General features: G+C 47.6%; 1 protein-coding gene across 1 annotated transcript in view; it reads right to left on the reverse strand.

Annotated features, from left to right (window-relative positions):
* The window catches only part of LOC308609322 (uncharacterized protein), a gene marked incomplete at its 3' end in the record, with an annotated part of 61,381 nt that extends 45,637 nt beyond the window's left edge, over positions 1-15,744 (reverse strand). The window contains exon 1 of the mRNA XM_081223009.1: positions 15,258-15,744. Within this exon, the coding sequence (XP_081079135.1) occupies positions 15,258-15,550 (293 nt within the window). The 5' untranslated portion in view covers positions 15,551-15,744. The remainder of the gene's footprint in view (positions 1-15,257) is intronic.
* Positions 15,745-17,700: the final 1,956 nt, after the last annotated feature.

Below are 17,700 nucleotides of genomic sequence, written 5' to 3' on the forward strand. Positions count from 1 at the left end.
CACGTGGAAGGTCCGCGCCCCTGACCACTGTGTCATTCAAGGGTCAATCACATTAGTGTATTTGAATGAATGAATTTGTGAGTGTATGTGAGTGAATGTGTGAGGCTCTTGGTGAGTGTGAGCACATTCCTAGTTGGGAGAATGTTAACGTGTATGTGAGGGAATGAGTGTAAGTATGTAAGTGTAAGTGACTGTGACTCTCAATGTGTCAGCATATTCTAGTGAAATGTGAGCAGTTACTGTAAGCAAAGGAGTGTGTGAGCATGTTTGTGCAAGTGAAAGTGACCTTGCACATGTATATAAGCACAGGTGTGACAGCGAACGTGGGAGCCTAGTAAAATATGAGTTTGTGTGTTGAAGTAAATGGGACTTTTCATATGTATGAGTGAATTCGTGAGCATGTGCATGGATGTTAGCATACTCGTGTCTGTGTGTGTGTGTGCGTGTGAGTGAATGTGTGTTTGTGAGCATGTGAAAGTGGAGTAGATTTCTGTGAGTTAATGTGCAGGTGTGTGTGTGGGAGTATATCTGAGCATCTCTATGTGTGTGAGTAAAATGTCTGAACTCCATGGTAAGCGTGAGCATATGCATTTGTGAGAGTATGAGTATGATGCTGTTTGTAAACATGCTGTGTGTGGGGAAATGTATGAGTATGCAACTGTGAGCATATATGGGTGTGTGTGAGTGAATGTGGGAGCAAGTTTGAGGGAATGCATGTGTAAGCATGTTTTCATGAGTGAGTGAATGTGTAACTGTTCATTTGTGTAAGCTTCTTAATGTGTGAGTGTATTTCTGTGAATATCTGAGAGAGTATGCTTGTGAGTTTGAGTGTATCTGTGTGTGAAGGTGTGAGCTTTGTGATGACTGGAGAAAATCTGTGTTCAAGTGAATGCATGAAAGTGTGCTGTTTGTGAGCACGTTACTGTGCACATATAAGTGAAACTGAGTGTACTGTTGTCAGCATATATGAATGTCTGTATGTGAATGAATTTGTAAACATGTTCATGGGTTAGTGGACATGTGAGGATTTTGTGTCAGTGAATGTGGGTATGATCATATATGAGTGTGTCTATGCCTATGAGTTAATTTGTGAGTATGATCGTGAGTCAGTGAATACGTTCCAATGTTAGAGAATTTTTGGCTGTGTGCATATATGTGAGCATTTCTTATATCTCAGTGAATCTGTGAATGTGTTCACGTGAAGAATACGCTGTGGATGTGAGTGAATAGTGATCACTTGTATATGTGAGCATGTTCACGTGTGTGTGCAAATGATTATATATAAGGATGTCTATGTGGGTGAAGGAATTTGCAACCGTGTTTGTGTGTGAGAATGAGTGTGCATGTGGGTGTGAACATCTTAAGGATGAGCATGCTCATCGTGCACGTAAGTAAATGTATGAGTGACACAGTGTACGTGAGGCATATTCGGGTGGGTGAGTGAATGCACAACCATGTTAATTGAGTATGTTTGTATTGGAACGAATGTGTGCATGTGTCAGTGTGTCTATGAATGGGAGTAAATCTGTGAGCACGTTCATTGGAGTGAATGTGTAACTTATGGATGTATGTGATCATGTCTGTGTGTAAGAGTGAGTGGAGCCTGTTCACATGTCAGTGTGTTAATGTGTGTTGGTGTTTCTGTGTGATCACGTGTATGAGTGAATTTGTAAGCATGTGCATGATGGTAGCATGCTCATCTGTAAGTGAATGTGTAACCGTGTTCATTTTTGTGAGCTTGTTAATGCGTGCATCTATTTCTGAGTCAACGCAGGAGTGCATGTGTATGTGTGAATGTTGATCAGATGCATGTACATGACTGTGTTAATGAGGGTACCTGTGAGTTTATGAGCAGGTTCCCTGTGTGCATATGTGAACATCTTCATGTTTGTGTGCAAATGACTGTGTGAGTATATACATGTGATCATGTTCCAGTGTCTGGATGAACGTGTAAGCATATCATGTATGTTCATGAACGTGAGTGAATTTATGCTTTGTAGATGTGTTTTTGTACATTTGTGTCTGAGTAAATGTGCAAAAATTTTTATGTCAGTAAATGCGTGAGTATATACGTATACACACACATATGTGTGCATATTATTAAAATGCAAGTTTAAGTCAATATAGGAATGTGTGTGTTAATGAATATGTAAACATGCTTGTGTGTAGGAGCCTTTTTTTTTTTTTTTTTTCAGTACGCGGGCCTCTCACTGCTGTGGCCTCTCCCGTTGCGGAGCACAGGCTCTGGACGCGCAGGCTCAGCAGCCATGGCTCACAGGCCCAGCCGCTCCGCAGCATGTGGGATCTTCCCGGACCGGGGCACGAACCCGTGTCCCCTGCATCGGCAGGCGGACTCTCAACCACTGCGCCACCAGGGAAGCCCCGTAGGAGCCTTTTAATGTGTGTGTTCTGTTGTGTGAGTCAATGCGATTACGTTTGTGTGTGATGAAGTGTGTTCGTTTGTGTGGAAGTGATGTGAGCATGTCTCTGTGCAGCTGTGAGTGTGTGTGTATGTGAGTTTGTGTGTGAGAGGCTGTGTGAGTGAATATGATCCTGTGTATATGTGAAAGTGTGATCGTGTCCATGCCTGAGCATGAGTGTTTTTGGGGTGTGTGTGAATGTTGTGTTTTAAATAAATGTGAGAGCATGTGTGTTTATGAACATGTAGGCTGTGTGAATATGTGAATGTGTTCACCTGTGTGAACTTGTTCATGCATGAGTGATGTGTGTGTGTGCGCATGTTGTTTTTTAAATAAATGTGAAAGCATGTCCATGTGTGAATGTGTGAGTGGAGGTAGGGAGTGAGTGTGTGTGTGCGCAGTCATGTCATGTCTGTATGTAAATCGATGAGAATGTGTGTGTTTATGTGTGCATGTGAGTGAAAGTGGGAGTGTCCACTTGTTCGTGTGCTAATGTGAGCACGTTTGCGTGTCTGGGAATGTTAATGTTTAAGTACGTTCATGTGTGTGTGAATGAGTATACTTGTGTGTTTGAGCATGAACATATGCAAATGAAAGTTTGAACATGTTTGTGTTTTGGGCATGGTAATGTGCAAGTGTGAAAGTTTGTGTGTGTGTTTAAATGAATTTGTGTGTTCATTCATATCTGAGTGTGTGAGCATATGCATGTAAGGGAGCATGTTCACATGTACTAATTAATGTATGAACAAGTTGGTGTGTGTGAAGGTATTAATGTATAATTATTTTTCCTGTGTGCAATTAAATGTGTAAGCAAGTTCATGTATGTGAGCACGATGTACAATTTTAAGTGAAGTTGTGAGTGTATGTGGGTGTGTCTGTATATGGGAATTAATCTGTGAGCAAGTTCATGTGAGTGAATATGTCACTATGTTTGTTTGAACGTGTTAATGTCTTCTTGTGCTCATGAGTGTCTCAGCAGCTTTGTGTGTGTGATCGAACATAAGGATGTGCATTTATGTGAACATTTTCCTTTGTGTAAATAAATGTGTAAGGTTTTTGTGTGTTTGAGTATGTTGAAGTGTGAATATGTTCATTCAGTGAATGCGAGAATATGGGTATCTGTGTGAATGAACATGTTAGAATATGTGTAATTGTACTGAAATGTGTGTTAATATGTGTACATTCATGAATGTGACTATGTGATTGTATTCATGTGTGGATTAATATATGAACATGTTTGTGTGTGAGCAAATGGAGTTTTGTGTGTGAGAACATGTTCACGTTGGTGAAAATGTTAACGTCTTAGCTTGCATGACTGTGTGAGTGTCCTGTGATTGGACCTGAGTGCATCTAGGTGTGAGTGAATGTGTGAGCATGTTTGCGCATATACGCGTGTTAATGTGAGTACGCTCATTCGTGTGGATGAATGTGAGAATGGGCTCCTATGGGGGACTGAATGCATGAGTGTGTTCATGCTGGAATGCTTGTGAGTCTGTAGGTGTATGTTCACGTGCAAGTGGGAACGAATATATGATTTTATGTGTGTGAGACAGCATCAGTGTGTTCACGTGTGTGAGTGGATGTGTGAGTATGAGTGTACGTGAGCATGTCTGTGTGCGAGTGACTGAGTTTGTGAGTGGATGTTATGGTGTCTGTCAGGGTGTGAGCACGTTCTTGTGTGTGACTGAGTTCATATGCACGTACATGTGAGCATGTTCATGTGTGTGAATGTGTGAACTTGTTCACGTGTGAGTGTTTGGTGAGTGTGTATGCGTTTGAGCACATTTCTTTCAGTAAATATGCAGGTATGTCCATGTGCGAGCAGGATCATGCGTGAATGAATGCGAGTGTATGAGTCTCTCTATGTGTGAATGTACCAGCATGTTCCTGTGTGAAAACTGTGTGAGCATGTCCACATGTGTGAACATGTTGATGTGAAAATGTAAGAGCGTGTGTAAGTAAGTTCGTGCGTGAATGTGTCAGCATGTGTGTTTGTGTAAGTGGATGTGTGAGAATGCTTATATGTGTTACAGATTAAATGTGTAAGTGTGAGTGAATGGGTGAGCATGCGTTTGAGTGTGTTCCTTTTTTTTCAGAACCCCATATCCATAGAGTGAACTGTAAGGCACTGTGCACAAAGAAGTTTTTATTTTCTACTGGCTCAAAGCTGTCTTTAACCAGCTCTACAACTAGGCCACATTATTCTCTGTGTATTACATCACAGTGCTGCTATAGAAACATGTGTGACTCTTGTGATTCAACCCGCTGGCTTCACTGCAGGGTAAGTGCCCAGAAGCTGAGCTGCAAAGAGAGAAATGTGTTACTCCAAGCCTAATGCTTCAGAAAGCAAAGTGCTACTGGGAATAATTATCTGAATGACAACTGAGAAGTAAGTGGGTTTCTGTGTTAGGGCAAATCCAAGACTCCAGCATTTAGGGTTACTGTGAACAAGCCCCAGCAATGTGCTTTGTAGGGACAGGGGTTCCTATAAACACAGTCCTTTATTACAACCTTTGGCACACCTCACATGCCTTTAGAGAATGGAAGCTGTGTAAGACAGTTAACAAACCCCAGCAGGGCCAGGGAGCCAGGGACCCCACCAACCCCAGGGTCATACTTCTCATTCTAGACCATTCAGTGCCACTCAGGCAACTCCATCACTTTTGGGGGAATCCTGAGGACCCTAAAGGGCCAGCACAGAGCCCTGTCCAAGGGCTCCCAGCTAAAACAGCAAATGGGAGCTGAAATGCAGTCCACATTCCCCTCTCAAGCCATGTGCCCTGGCACCGAAATGCAGCCCAGAAGAAGGGAAACTTGTTCTATTTTATCTGCCCAGAGGGGCTGCCTTATGTGCTAGCAGTGATCGGTGTGAGAACTTAGCTAAAGTATCCATACATCTCTAAAAGGAAAATTAAAAGTGTTACAGACTGGGCTTCCCTGGTGGTGCAGTGGTTAAGGATCCGCCTGCCAATGCAGGGGACACGGGTTCAAGCCCTGGTCTGGGAAGGTCCCACATGCCGTGGAGCAACTAAGCCCCTGTGCCACAACTACTGAGCCTCTACTCTACAGCCCGCGAGCCACAACGACTGAACCCGTGTGCCACAACTACTGAAGTCCACGTGCCTAGAGCCCGGGCTCCGCAACAAGAGAAGCCACTGCAATGAGAAGCCCACACACCTCAACGAAGAGTAGTCCCCGTTTGCTGCAACTACAGAAAGCCCGTGCGTGGCAACGAAGACCCAACACAGCCAGAAAATAAATAAAAATAAATAAATTAAAAGGAAAAAAAAAGTGTTATGGACTGCATGTTTGTGTACCCACCAAAATCCATGTTGAAAGCCTAACAGTGTGATGGTATCTGGGAGGTAATTAGGCTTAGATGAGGTCATGAGGGTGGACTCCCCATGGTGAGATTAGTGCCCTTACAAGAAGAGGAAGAGACACCAGAACTCTCTCTCTTTCCACCATGTGAGCACACAGCCAGAAGGCAGTCATCAGCAAGCCAGGAAGAGAGCTCTCACAGGAAACCAAAATGTCCAGCACCTTGGTTTTGGACCTCCCAGCCTCCAGAAGGATAAGAAATAAATGTCTGTTGTTGCCACTCAGTCTACGGGATATTTCTTATAGTGGCCAGAACTAAGACAAGAAGCCTCCAGAGAAGGTGCCTGCATCCCATCTTTGCAGTGATGACCTCAGCTCCATAAGCTATCACTGTCCTCCCTGAAGGCAAGAAAAGTTGTGCGGGTAACCACTTCCCTTCCTCTTTGAACTTCACTGCTCCAGCTTCTCTCTCTCCGCAGTGTCTATCACAGGTTCAGGCTTCAAAGGAAAGACGAAGGAAGGAAGAATAAAAAATGTCTCATTTATTCCTTCACTCCACAATATGGGAGTGCCCCTGTCCTACCAGGTGCTGGGCTGGGTGAAGCCCTCAGCCAGCTGCTTTTCACAACACTGTGGCTTCCAGTTCTCTTGCCCAGACGGAAGCCTGGAAGCTGATTTGCTAGCTTTCCCTGGCTCCTCCTCCTCCTCTTCTCACTGCCCCTTCCTTCTCAAGGAAAAATAAAGCTCCTGTTTGAACCTGAACAGGACAAAGTTCCTAAGGCTTCTGCTTGTGAACTCGTGGGGGAAGAGGAAGAACGGGTTAAACCCTGAGGCTCTCCTCCACCTCACACACAAAGACAGGTTCGACTCAGCCCAGTGGGAGGCCTCACAGGGAGATCTAGGGGTCCCTAAACTCTGAAGCCCTTGGCCCAATCTCCCTGAAGCCCTGCTTGAGAAGAGGAACAGGTGTGATGGCAGGTGACTCTCACAGGGTAGGTGCCGCTGCCTGGATCCTGCTTGCCGCTGGTAACCTCACAGACCTGGGGATGGGCTCGGGCTCAACTTGCCCGTGGAGCAGGCAATGGTTCACATGGGTTTTCAGTGCTCTTGAGACTACCACTTATCTCCAGGCAGTGTCCTCCTTCCTGTCCTCACTGTTCTTTACCCTCATCCCTCATCCTCTCTGTCTTGACTTCTCTACTCAACTCTGTCCAGTGTCAGCTCTCATTCTCCTGCTGCCTCTTTCTTCCTTCAATTAAAGCAATTCAGAATGTAAGCCAGTATGTTCACTCCTTGATTCCTAGAGTCTCACTCTCTTCCAGAATCAGGTTGCAAATCTCTACCCTGGTGCTCTTCTCCCAGCGTGACACCCCCCAGCAACTGTAACCTTGTCCCTGTGGTACTTATGGGTCCCTGGAAGATGCTCACCTTCCTCTTCTCCTGCCCCAATGGGCTGAGCTTCCTTCCTCTCCAGAGCATGCATGCTGCCGTTGCAGGCCAGGCAGGGAAGTTACCTCCTAGGACACACACCTTGCACCACAGTGTTCGGCTTCCTTCTCCGCTTCCCCCAGCACTGCCAGGCACCCCAATCAGAGAGCAGCTGCCCCACCAACTGGCTTCCCTGCTCCCCAAATACACACACACACACAGACACACGCACATACCCAGACACACACTCACACACGCGACAGCCCCAGACTTAGCGCCTGCGGTGCCCACTTCTGTCTAAAGAAAGTCCAAAGTTGTTCTTGTACTGCTCTCTTCATCGAATATTTGGCCAAAGCTATCCAGGTGCCTCCTTTTCCTCATATGTCCCACGTCTGCATTCCAAAAATGGTTAATGTAACCCACCCCCTCCCACCTTAGGCATCAGGTGTAAATAGATCAGAGTCTGAAAGATGGTGATGAGGTGCCTCAGAGATAATGCAGATTATCCACACCTCACAATCCCCAGAGCTTGACCCTTGCCCCTGCTCCCTCCTTCTGGCCCCGGATGCCTGCTGAGATGCTATCTTGCTTAAAACAATGGTAGAATGTGCTTGGTGTTTTTAAACTGTGGTTGTTGGTCTCTGCTGAGATATAGGAGAACATGGAAAGGAGGAAATGAGGCAGCTACTCCCTGACACCGACCAGTGTTTGGGCCAACTGACCCAAACAATATCATACAAGGGGCAGGGGCTGTGCTCTAACACCTGAATTCCTCTATACCCAGCCCTCTAGCCCTCGCTCTCCTCCCTAAGGTCTCCACCTAGAGCCACTGCTGTCCTTGTAACGTAAGGCTACTGAAGGAGCTTGCTTTCTGCCTTCCCCACCCCAGCCTCCCAGCCCCTAGGTACACACACACGCACTTTGGAACATGCGCGCTACACCTTAACCTCTCACACGCTGGCGAGAACAATGCAGCAAAGGGAAAGCAGCAGTCAAGTGACCCACCTCCAAAGCTCAGGGCCCAGGGCAATGGCCTTGGTTTTCAAGGTAGCTCCCAGGGCAAACATGGTGCCCTCACTGGTCTACCCCCAAGCACCAAATCCTCACAGCTGTGTGCTCCTTAGGGTGGAGGCACCGGATATTCAAAAGACTTGTATTCATTTCCACAAATATGAACTATGAGCGCTCATTAGCCCCTCAGAGTTAGTATCTAGTTCAACCTCCCATAGAACCTCTAATTAATGCTCCCATAGAACCTCTAATTAATGTACCCTTCCTTTTCTCTGTCATTGGCTTAGGGTTCCTGGGTGTCCCCTGGGCCAAAGGATACTACTGGACAGAATACTGGTCTTAGGGTCTTAGGGTAGGTTTCCTGTCACTTCAAGCTGTGTGGCCTAGCCACATCCAAGGGGATGGCTAGGAGGGAATACAGAAAGACACTGACTCATTGCCTTCGTGGTGGTTTGTATTTCTGTTTCTTTGTCATTTCTCATTTCTGCTCTAGAAATCTGAATGCTAGGCTAAAGGATTTGGATTTTATTGGACAGCTAAAGTCATCAGAAGTTCTTGACATAATCAGGATTGATTTATAAAGACCATGCTGATTACAGTGTGCTGAATGGATTAGAGGGACGAATGCTAATATTGGGGAGATGACAGGTTGGGAAGTTGTTGCAGAAATTCACTAGGAAGATGCCCAAGGCCTGATCCAGGGCTGGCTCATGATCAACAGATAAGAACAGAGTTGGGATGTTTTCTGGAGGTAGAACCAATACAACCTGGTGGGAGTTGAAGGCCTGGGAGGCAGAGGGGCAAGCACCTGGGGCCCGGGTAGGTGAAGCAGACTAGACAGAGATCATGTGCTCAGTTTTGAACAAACTCCATAGGGTGAGTACCCAGGGTGCAGAGAAGGTGTGTTCAAGTGCCCTCCCCATGGAGCCTGACAGATGGAGCAGAAAATTCTACCTCGAGCACCACAGCGCCCTCCAGCCTGCACACCCATTTCTGTGGGTAGTGCTCCTCCACTCACACCAGGGAGTGTACTACACGTGTGGGACCTTCTCAAGGGAGTGTGGAGCGAGCAGAAGGCCTCGTGCACGTGAAGCCAGAGAAGTGGGAGAAATTGCAGGGTCAGAGCAAAAGGCCTGGAAGTTGGGAGCCCAGGAGTATCCCCAGTGCAGGTCTCTGCAAGTCAGGAAGGTGGGATCTCGAGAGGCAAAGGTGTAGAGCCTGGGAGAGGACCACTGGTAAGCTTACATGGTGGGCTGTCTTCCTGTGTTTCAGCTCTAGTCAACAGAAGAACCTCAGGTGTCTACACATGAATTTATCCACAAAACAGGAACAGACTTACAGACAAAGAGAACAGACTTGGGGTTGCCAAGGTGGTGGGGGGCGTGGTGTAGGGGAGGGAAGGATTGGGAGTTGGGGACTAGCAGATGCAAACTGTTATGTATACAATGGATAAACCACAAGCTCCTACTGTATAGAACAGGGAACTATATTCAATATCCTGTGATAAACCATCATGGAAATGAATATGAAAAAGGAGATATATATACATATATATATATATATATATATATATATATATATATATATATAAAACTGAATCACTCTGCTGTGTACCTGAAACTAACACAACATTGTAAATCAAATGTACTTCACTAAAAAAAAAAAACACCCTCAAGCATCTATAAGCTGTTTACCTCCAATATGTGGACTCAGATGGATACCATATCTCATCAGCATCCTGTCCAAAACCTTCTGAACCACTTTCATTTGCATAGTTTTTGCTGAAACAGAGAAGTCATTGGTCATCAGTAAAGGCCACATTGTTTCCCAGAGGACAAACAGCAGAGAATACCGCAGCTGTCACCTTTCCAGGACTTTCCCTTCTCCTGCACACATGCAGACATGTATAGTCGTATGTGTACACGTTCTCTCCCCCACCCCCTTCTCTCCCCACGGTGAGTCAGCCAGAAGCACGCAGTGAGGCAGACTCCTCCTCCCCCGCCCCAGTTTTTATCCAGAGGATGGGGCACAAAGACTGGGTCCACACTACCAAGCAGGATGAGGGGCTGGGGGAGCGGGCGCCGGCATTCTGGGAAGTGGAGAGGAGAGGAAGCAGGCAGGGGGCAGCCCTCAGAAAAATGCATTACCTCAACCCCTAAAGAGCCCCAGTTTGTAATCAGCAATGGACACAGCTCTCCAGGCCGGTGGCCGTCCTTTCAGGGGAAGCTGACTGCCCCAGGAAAAGTACTCTTCCACCCTCAGTGCCCTCCTCAGCTGAGCTAACCAGTCTACGTTCTCCAGCACAAACTCACATTTCCCCACCTGCGCATTTTGCTGTCATACCCATGTCATCCTTGCTCTCGTACACCTCTGTTTTTAGGGATGGGCATATGGCTTGACACAGAGAGAGAACCTCTGGCCCTCGCCCAACAAAGTCATTTCACACTCTTAGGCCTCAAGGCTGTCTTCTCAAAGACATTCACTCTGGGAGCTGGCATTTCTCTCACTAATCATGTATTTCCAGCCTGGAGGTGTCTTGGCTGAGTATATGCAAGTAGCCAGCCAGAGCCCTGCAGACAGCTGGCCTTTCCAAAGCTCTCTGATGTGCTCACCCAACACACCTGAGACCTTCAGCAGGGCTGTCTCCTCCCAGAGGGCATGGGAATGGGAACAGGCCCTGAGCATCACTGTCATCCTAATGTACTCTCACACGCTGACCAAGGAACATCAGTCCCTGCAATGTGTGTGCGTGTTACTATATGTCCTATAAAGTCACCACAAGTCATGAATCACTGACTACTAAACCACTGCTCCTAGGGGAAATACAGGGTTAGGTTCCTGCGAGCCTCTGGTTACAACACTTTCATCAACCAATCAATATATAAACTTGTTTTATGTCTGTTTCTGTTTCAATTTACAATTTAATCCAATTAGAAATCCAGAATTTACTAAAAAAATGTGTATTAACAAAATGCTAAAAGTGTCTTCCAACAAAATAACTCTAGAATCTGTCCAAGTCTAAATCACTGGACACTCCCAGTAGTGTCTCCAGAGGTTCCTTCATTGTTGAGGCTTTAGTAACCTCTCCTGTTGCTCCCTGGCATCTCTGAACCACACATGATGGCTGTACGTTGCCCATGGGCTACTGAGGCAAGAAACTGCCCTTCATGGCCTTGTATTATAAACCATCAGAGTGGCAACTGTCAGCCACATACCGGGCCATCCTCAAAATAGAGGTTCTCACAGACCCTGAGCCTGTGACCCTCTGTACCCAGGTGCCCAGTATGCCTTGGATCATGGAACCAGCACCCCAAAACCTCAGCATGGTTACTGAGGCCTCCTTGACACCGGATAGCTTTCTGGCATATCTTTCTTGCAAGAGGGAATGGCCTCACCTGTCCTTAGTCCCTTGCCAGATGAGACAGTGGTAGAAGAAATCACCTCTCTCCCAGACCTCTTGGCTACCTGGGGAGCCCCTTGGAATCAAGTGAGTGGGCAATATTGGGCGTTGTACACTACATATGGTATAGTCACCATCATCCATATTACTGCTGTCGATCCCTTAACCAGATGCCTATGCTAAAGGACAGGACCAAAGAGTCAGCTCAATTGACCAAACTTCAGTCATTTTAGTATTGGATGCCCTGGCTAACAAATGGGCCCACCTGTACATTTTTATAAACTCTTGGGCCACTGCCTAAACGTTGTCCCCTCTGAGGTAAAGAACTCTGGGAATCACTTGCCTCACAGATACCCAAAATATAGATCAAGATGTTAGGGACTGACAGAATGGCCATCATTAAAATACCTACAAACAATAAATGCTGGAGAGGGTGTGGAGAAAAGGGAACCCTCTTGCACTGCTGGTGGGTATGTAAACTGATACAGCCCCTATGGAGAACAGTATGGAGGTTCCTTAAGAAACTAAACAGAGAACTACCATACCACCCCGCAATCCCACTGCTGGGCATATACACTGAGAATACCATAATTCAACAAGAGACATGTATCACAATGTTCACTGCAGCTGTATTTACAATAGCCAGGACATGGAAGCGACCTAAGTGTCCATCGACAGACGAATGGATAAAGAAGATGTGGCATATATACAATGGAACATCACCCAGCCATAAAAAGAAACAAATTTGAGTTACTTATAGTGAGGTGGATGGACCTAGAGTCTGTCACAGAGAGTGAAGTAAGTCAGAAAGAGAAAAACAGTGACTCCCCTGGTGGCGCAGTGGTTAAGAATCACCTGCCAATGCAGGGGACATGGGAACGAGCCCTGGTCCGGGAAGATCCCACATGCCGCAGAGCACGTAAGTCCGTGCGCCACAACTACTGAGCCTGCGCTCTAGAGCCCGCGAGCCACAACTAGAGAAAGTCCATGTGCAGCAACGAAGACCCAACACAGCCTAAAATAAATAAATTTATTAAAAAAAAGAAAGAGAATAACAAATACTGTATGCTAACACATATAAATGGAATCTAAAAAAAAAAAAGTTCATGAAGAACCTAGGGGCCGGACGGGAATAAAGACGGAGACCTAACAGAGAATGGACTTTAAAATATGGGGAGGGGGAAGGGTAAGCTGGGACAAAATGAGAGAGTGACATGGACTTATATACACTACCAAATGTAAAAGAGAAAGCTAGTGGGAAGGAGCCGCATAGCACAGGGAGATCAGCTCGGTGCTTTGTGACCACCTAGAGGGGTGGGATAGGGAGTGTGGGAGGGAGGGAGATGCAAAAGGGAGGAGATATGGGGATATATGTATATGTATAGCTGATTCACTTTGTTATAAAGCAGAAACTAACACACCAGTGTAAAGCAATTATACTCCAATAAACATGTTATTAAAAAAAAAAGGTGTTATGGACTGGGACTTCCCTCTTGGCGCAGTGGTTACGAATCCGCCTGCCAACGCAAGGGACACGGGTTCGTGCCCCGGTCCAGGAAGATCCCACATGCCACGGAGCGGCTGGGCCCATGAGCCATGAACGCTGAGCCTGCACGTCCGGAGCCTGTGCTCCGCAACGGGAGAGGCCAAAACAGTGAGAGGCACGCGAATCAAAAAAAAAAAAAAAAAAAAAAACAGAATCCGCCTGCCAATGGAGGGAACACGGGTATGAACCCTGGTCCGGGAAGATCCCGCCTGCCACAGAGCAACTAAGCCGTGCACCACAACTACTGAGCCTGAGCTCTAGAGCCCGTGAACCACAACTACTGAGCCCAAATGTGTCAACTACTGAAGCCCGCGCACCTAGAGCCCATGCCCCACAATAAGAGAAGCCACCATGGTAAGAAGCCCGTGTACCTCAACGAACAGGAGCTCCCATTTGCCGCGACTAGAGAAAATCCGCGTGCAGCAACAAAGACCCAACACAGCCAAAAGTAAAAAAAAAAAAAAAAAGATGCTATGGACTGAATTCTGTTCCCCCCAAATTCATATGTTGAAGCCCTAACCCCAGTGTGACTATATTTGGAGATATGGCCTCAAGGTTAAACGAGGTCATAAGCTTGGAGCTCTAATCCAACAGGGGGGTATCCCTATAAAAAGAGGAACAGACGCCACAGAGCTCTCTCTCTCCCCACACTGAACAAAGTAAAGGCCATGTGAGGACACAGTGAGAAGCCAGCTGTTTGCCAAGGACAAAGGTCTCACCAGGGTATAAATTCTTTTAGCAAATTCTAGACTTCCAACTGGATTGAACTGTGGACCTTTGTATCAATTTAAATTGTTTCCTCCCTCTGTATTCAAGTTTTCTGATTTCTTTCTCTCTGATTCTTTTTGCTTGTTTGTTTGTCACTGGAAGTACTGTGTGTGTGTGTGTGTGTACGTGTGTGTGTGTGTGTGTGAGGGGGTGTCCTCTCTAATCTGCTCATATTTATAGATTTCTTCCTTCAGAGAGCATCAAACCAGTTTCATTAGGGTTAGGAGCCTCCCCTATGGCAATGGTTGCTTACTAAGTCTTAAGGACTCTGGCTTAAGTTGGGGTTAATTTCATCACTGTGTCACAAAAGTGCCATGGTTGCTTTTCCTTATCATTAGGATGATCATGATTTTTACTGCAACAGAGGCATACTCAAAGGAGTGGCACAGCAGAAGATTGCTGGGCCCCCAAGCCAGAGGTGGGTGGACTGAAACCATCTTCTGCTATGGTGCTGCCACTTGCGCTGCATGGAATTATTATTATTATTATTTTGTCTTTTCTCTCTATACAAATTCCCTCAGAATATTTTAGATTTCTACCAGGGCAAATTTAAAGCTTTGGGTTTTATCTCCATTTAATCATGAGTGGTCCAGACCTTTTCGGTGCTTATGGGGACAGGTTCGGAGGCACCCTGACCCACCTCTTGGGCAGCCAAGGAGAGGAGGACATCGCAGGCCATGCAGGACACGTGGGGGTTGCATTCTGGAACAGCGTGAACCAGAAGGCTCTGTGGGAGGCGGGCTGTGCAGTACTAAGAGGGTGAGGTACGCCCTGGTGCCTAAGCAAGGATGTGATTGGCTTGTTTGAATCGTTCTGCTGGCTGACAAGGAAACACTATTCAGGGGTAAGAAGCAGGAATGCATCCGGTGCATTTAATAAGAAGGGTTGTTGCTAGAGGACCCTATCTGGCGGAGCAGAGTGGGGAGCGGAATCTGGGATTAGGCCGTTCGAGGCCCTCTCAGTTTTACCAGCCATCAACTCAGCACGGAATACTAACTTTAGCCCTCACTGCACCATCACCCCCTCCCCCCGCGCACTCACACACAGGGGCCAGTATACCTGGCTGAGGAGAACTCAGTCCCTGGAGATGGAGGGGTGGACCCTGGGGCGGTAGCTCCCCGACCCCCGCCATTTCAGCGCTATTAGGTACCACAGCAACACAGGGGCTGAAACAAGGGGGCTCCATCGCAGCTGCACGTGCCCAGCCCCACCACCAACTCCTCTACGGACTGGCCAGCAGGCAGCGCGCGTGGGCAGCGGTTCAAAAGCCCAGACCCACGTCTGCTCCAGCCGTCTCCTTCTAAGAGGTCGCCCACTCACCCTCTGCCCGCCCAGCTCATGGCAGCCTGGCGACCCCGCTCACCAATCAAAGAAGTCCAGAACGACGTCAGGAACATCAGGCGAGGAGAGGTCAGAAGCCAAAGTGGAATTTCCACCTGGGATTGGGGTCGTCGCCCGCCAAGGGCCGGGTCCTGATGAGGAGTAGGCGCACAGCGGCCCGCCGCATGTCGGGACGCCATAGCTCCGACCGTCCGAGAACCCTGGAGACCGCTGCGGAGTGGGAGGCCGATAGACGACGGGGGGCGCGGGATAACCAAGAGGAGCGGGCCGAGGAGGTCGTGCTTCTGCAAAGAGCCGCCTGTAAGGTGACAACATCGAGGCCAAGGGGAGCGCGGAGGGTGCGGGTCGACCAGCGGCCCTGAGCCACGGCGCGGCAAGAAGAGCAGCCGCCCAGCAACTTCACTCCACGCAGCACCCCGACCACGAACCCAGCCGCTGCAGACAGCGCGGGGTCTGACGCCCTTCTGGCGGCCGCTGGGCGGGCCTGAGGCCCGGCGCACAACTGGCTCCGCCCACCCCGATGGCAAGCGAGCTTCGCCAATCAGGCAGGCGCCGGGAGCCTTTCAACGAGATGCATGGTCCCGCCTCCTACCGCAGCCTGTGTGCCGCCCAGCCCTCTGTTCCTTCTGGCGTCTGCAGTCATTCCCGGGTCAGCCGCAGTTCCAGCTCCCTGGCAGCTGGAGAGCTGGGCCGGGGGTCGGCGGCGTGGGGCACCCCGCCCTGCACCTCCCCTCTGCAAAAACGCAAAATGTGCTTTTCACTTGGAACAGCGTATGCCCAAGAGTTTGCTTTTTGTGGTGAAAGTAGTAATTTGACCACCCAGGCTCAATCTGCGTTTTGAAAATACTGGACACCTTTGAGGAATCAGGACCTAGTTGACTGGTGGTCATTCCCTGACCCTCGGGCCTCCAGTGAACCAGACTGCCTGTCCTCTGGAAGGCATAGAGGAGATTCAACCAGTGCGTTTTGTGACACGGTTCTGGCCCATCATCAGGACCGAAATTGGGCTCCAGGAGCCCCCCTCCCATAGCTAAGGGATGCACAGTTGAAGTGAGGGTTCTTGGCTGACAGCATTGAAGGGGAAAAGAAGGCAACGGTCAGTGTATCGGATCTTCAAGGCAGTGAGCCCCCGGAGAGCAGGCCACTCTAATGCTCCAGCATTCTGGCCCCGCATGTGGGGAAAAAAAAACCTTACATTTTTGCTAGAGGGCTTCTCTTCTTTCTGCTACCCTGAACATTGCCACATAGAGTAGAAATATCTCAGAGAAAGAGGAAATGTTTCCACTCATTCACTACCCTTCATCCTTCCCATCTCAGGTACCTTGATGAAGCAAGGTCAGAAAGAGGCTTCTTCAGAGCACATAAGCCTCATGGGCAATGAACAGATAGACCTCAGTCATATTCACCAGCGCTGTACCTCATGAGGCATGCCATGTAAAAGTGTTGAAATCAAAATGGATTTCAGGTTCACTCTTGGTCAACTAGAATATTCAAACAAACATTCCCCCCCCTTCCCCTTTCCTTCAGTATTTGGTGAAAAGAGCTGGGACTGCTTGTGTCCAGCATATTGCACAGCTTTACTTGCATGGAACTCTCTGGGGTGGCTGAGTGTTTTGTACAGCTAAAAATTTAACTCTTTACCCCACCTCGACCTCTTCTCAAGCACCCTCTTTCTTCTTCTTTTTTTAAACGATTTTAGAATCACGCGTGTTTAAAATGTGTCTCTTAATTTCCTTCCTTCTCTTCACCAGCAGAGCATCTTCACAACTTCGTTTTCCCTCTCCTTTCCCCCTCTTTTTCCTTCTATTGCAGTAAGTGCTCTCTTCTCACTTACGGGGCAGATCCGCATAGAACTAACCCACTTACTTAGGTGGGGGATCCCTCTATAACGAACCATCACAACAGTAGTGGGTCAGTTGAGCCCAGCCCTACTGCTCTTAATCCTGCACCCCTTGTCTCTGGTCACTCAGGCATCCTCGTAGAGACAATACTTGCTTGTCAAAAATGAAAAGGCCATTTCACATCACTTTGTCCAAGCACCTGAATTGTATATGGGCGGGGAGGGGTGGGGACTGAAGCCTAGAGTAGGAGGGTGGATGGGCCCAATGTTACACAGTGGCAAAGCCCAAAATTGGAACCATATTTCCAGGTTGGCCTACATCCAGAAAAGTGTGTTTTTCCAGTGAAAGTCAGCTTTGACTGTTATTTCAGGCAGCCACAGGCATGTGGGAATTGTTTTGTTTGGAAGCAGGTTACTCCTATTCCTGGAATCAAATTCTGCAATCAGTGTCTCAACTGACAGGTAAAGGAAGCCTGAAGTTTTTATCCTAGTCATCCTTGTGACTATGGAGATGGCCAAAAACTTGATGGCATAAATGAATTTATTTCCAGAGCTTATGTCCCACACTCACATGACAAACAGCCCCAAAGGCAGCAAGGAATATGAAAAAGCCAGTATAATTTGT

Source organism: Mesoplodon bidens (genome assembly GCF_964165515.1).
Source record: "Mesoplodon bidens genome assembly, chromosome: X".
NCBI classification, from domain to species: Eukaryota; Metazoa; Chordata; class Mammalia; order Artiodactyla; family Ziphiidae; genus Mesoplodon; species Mesoplodon bidens.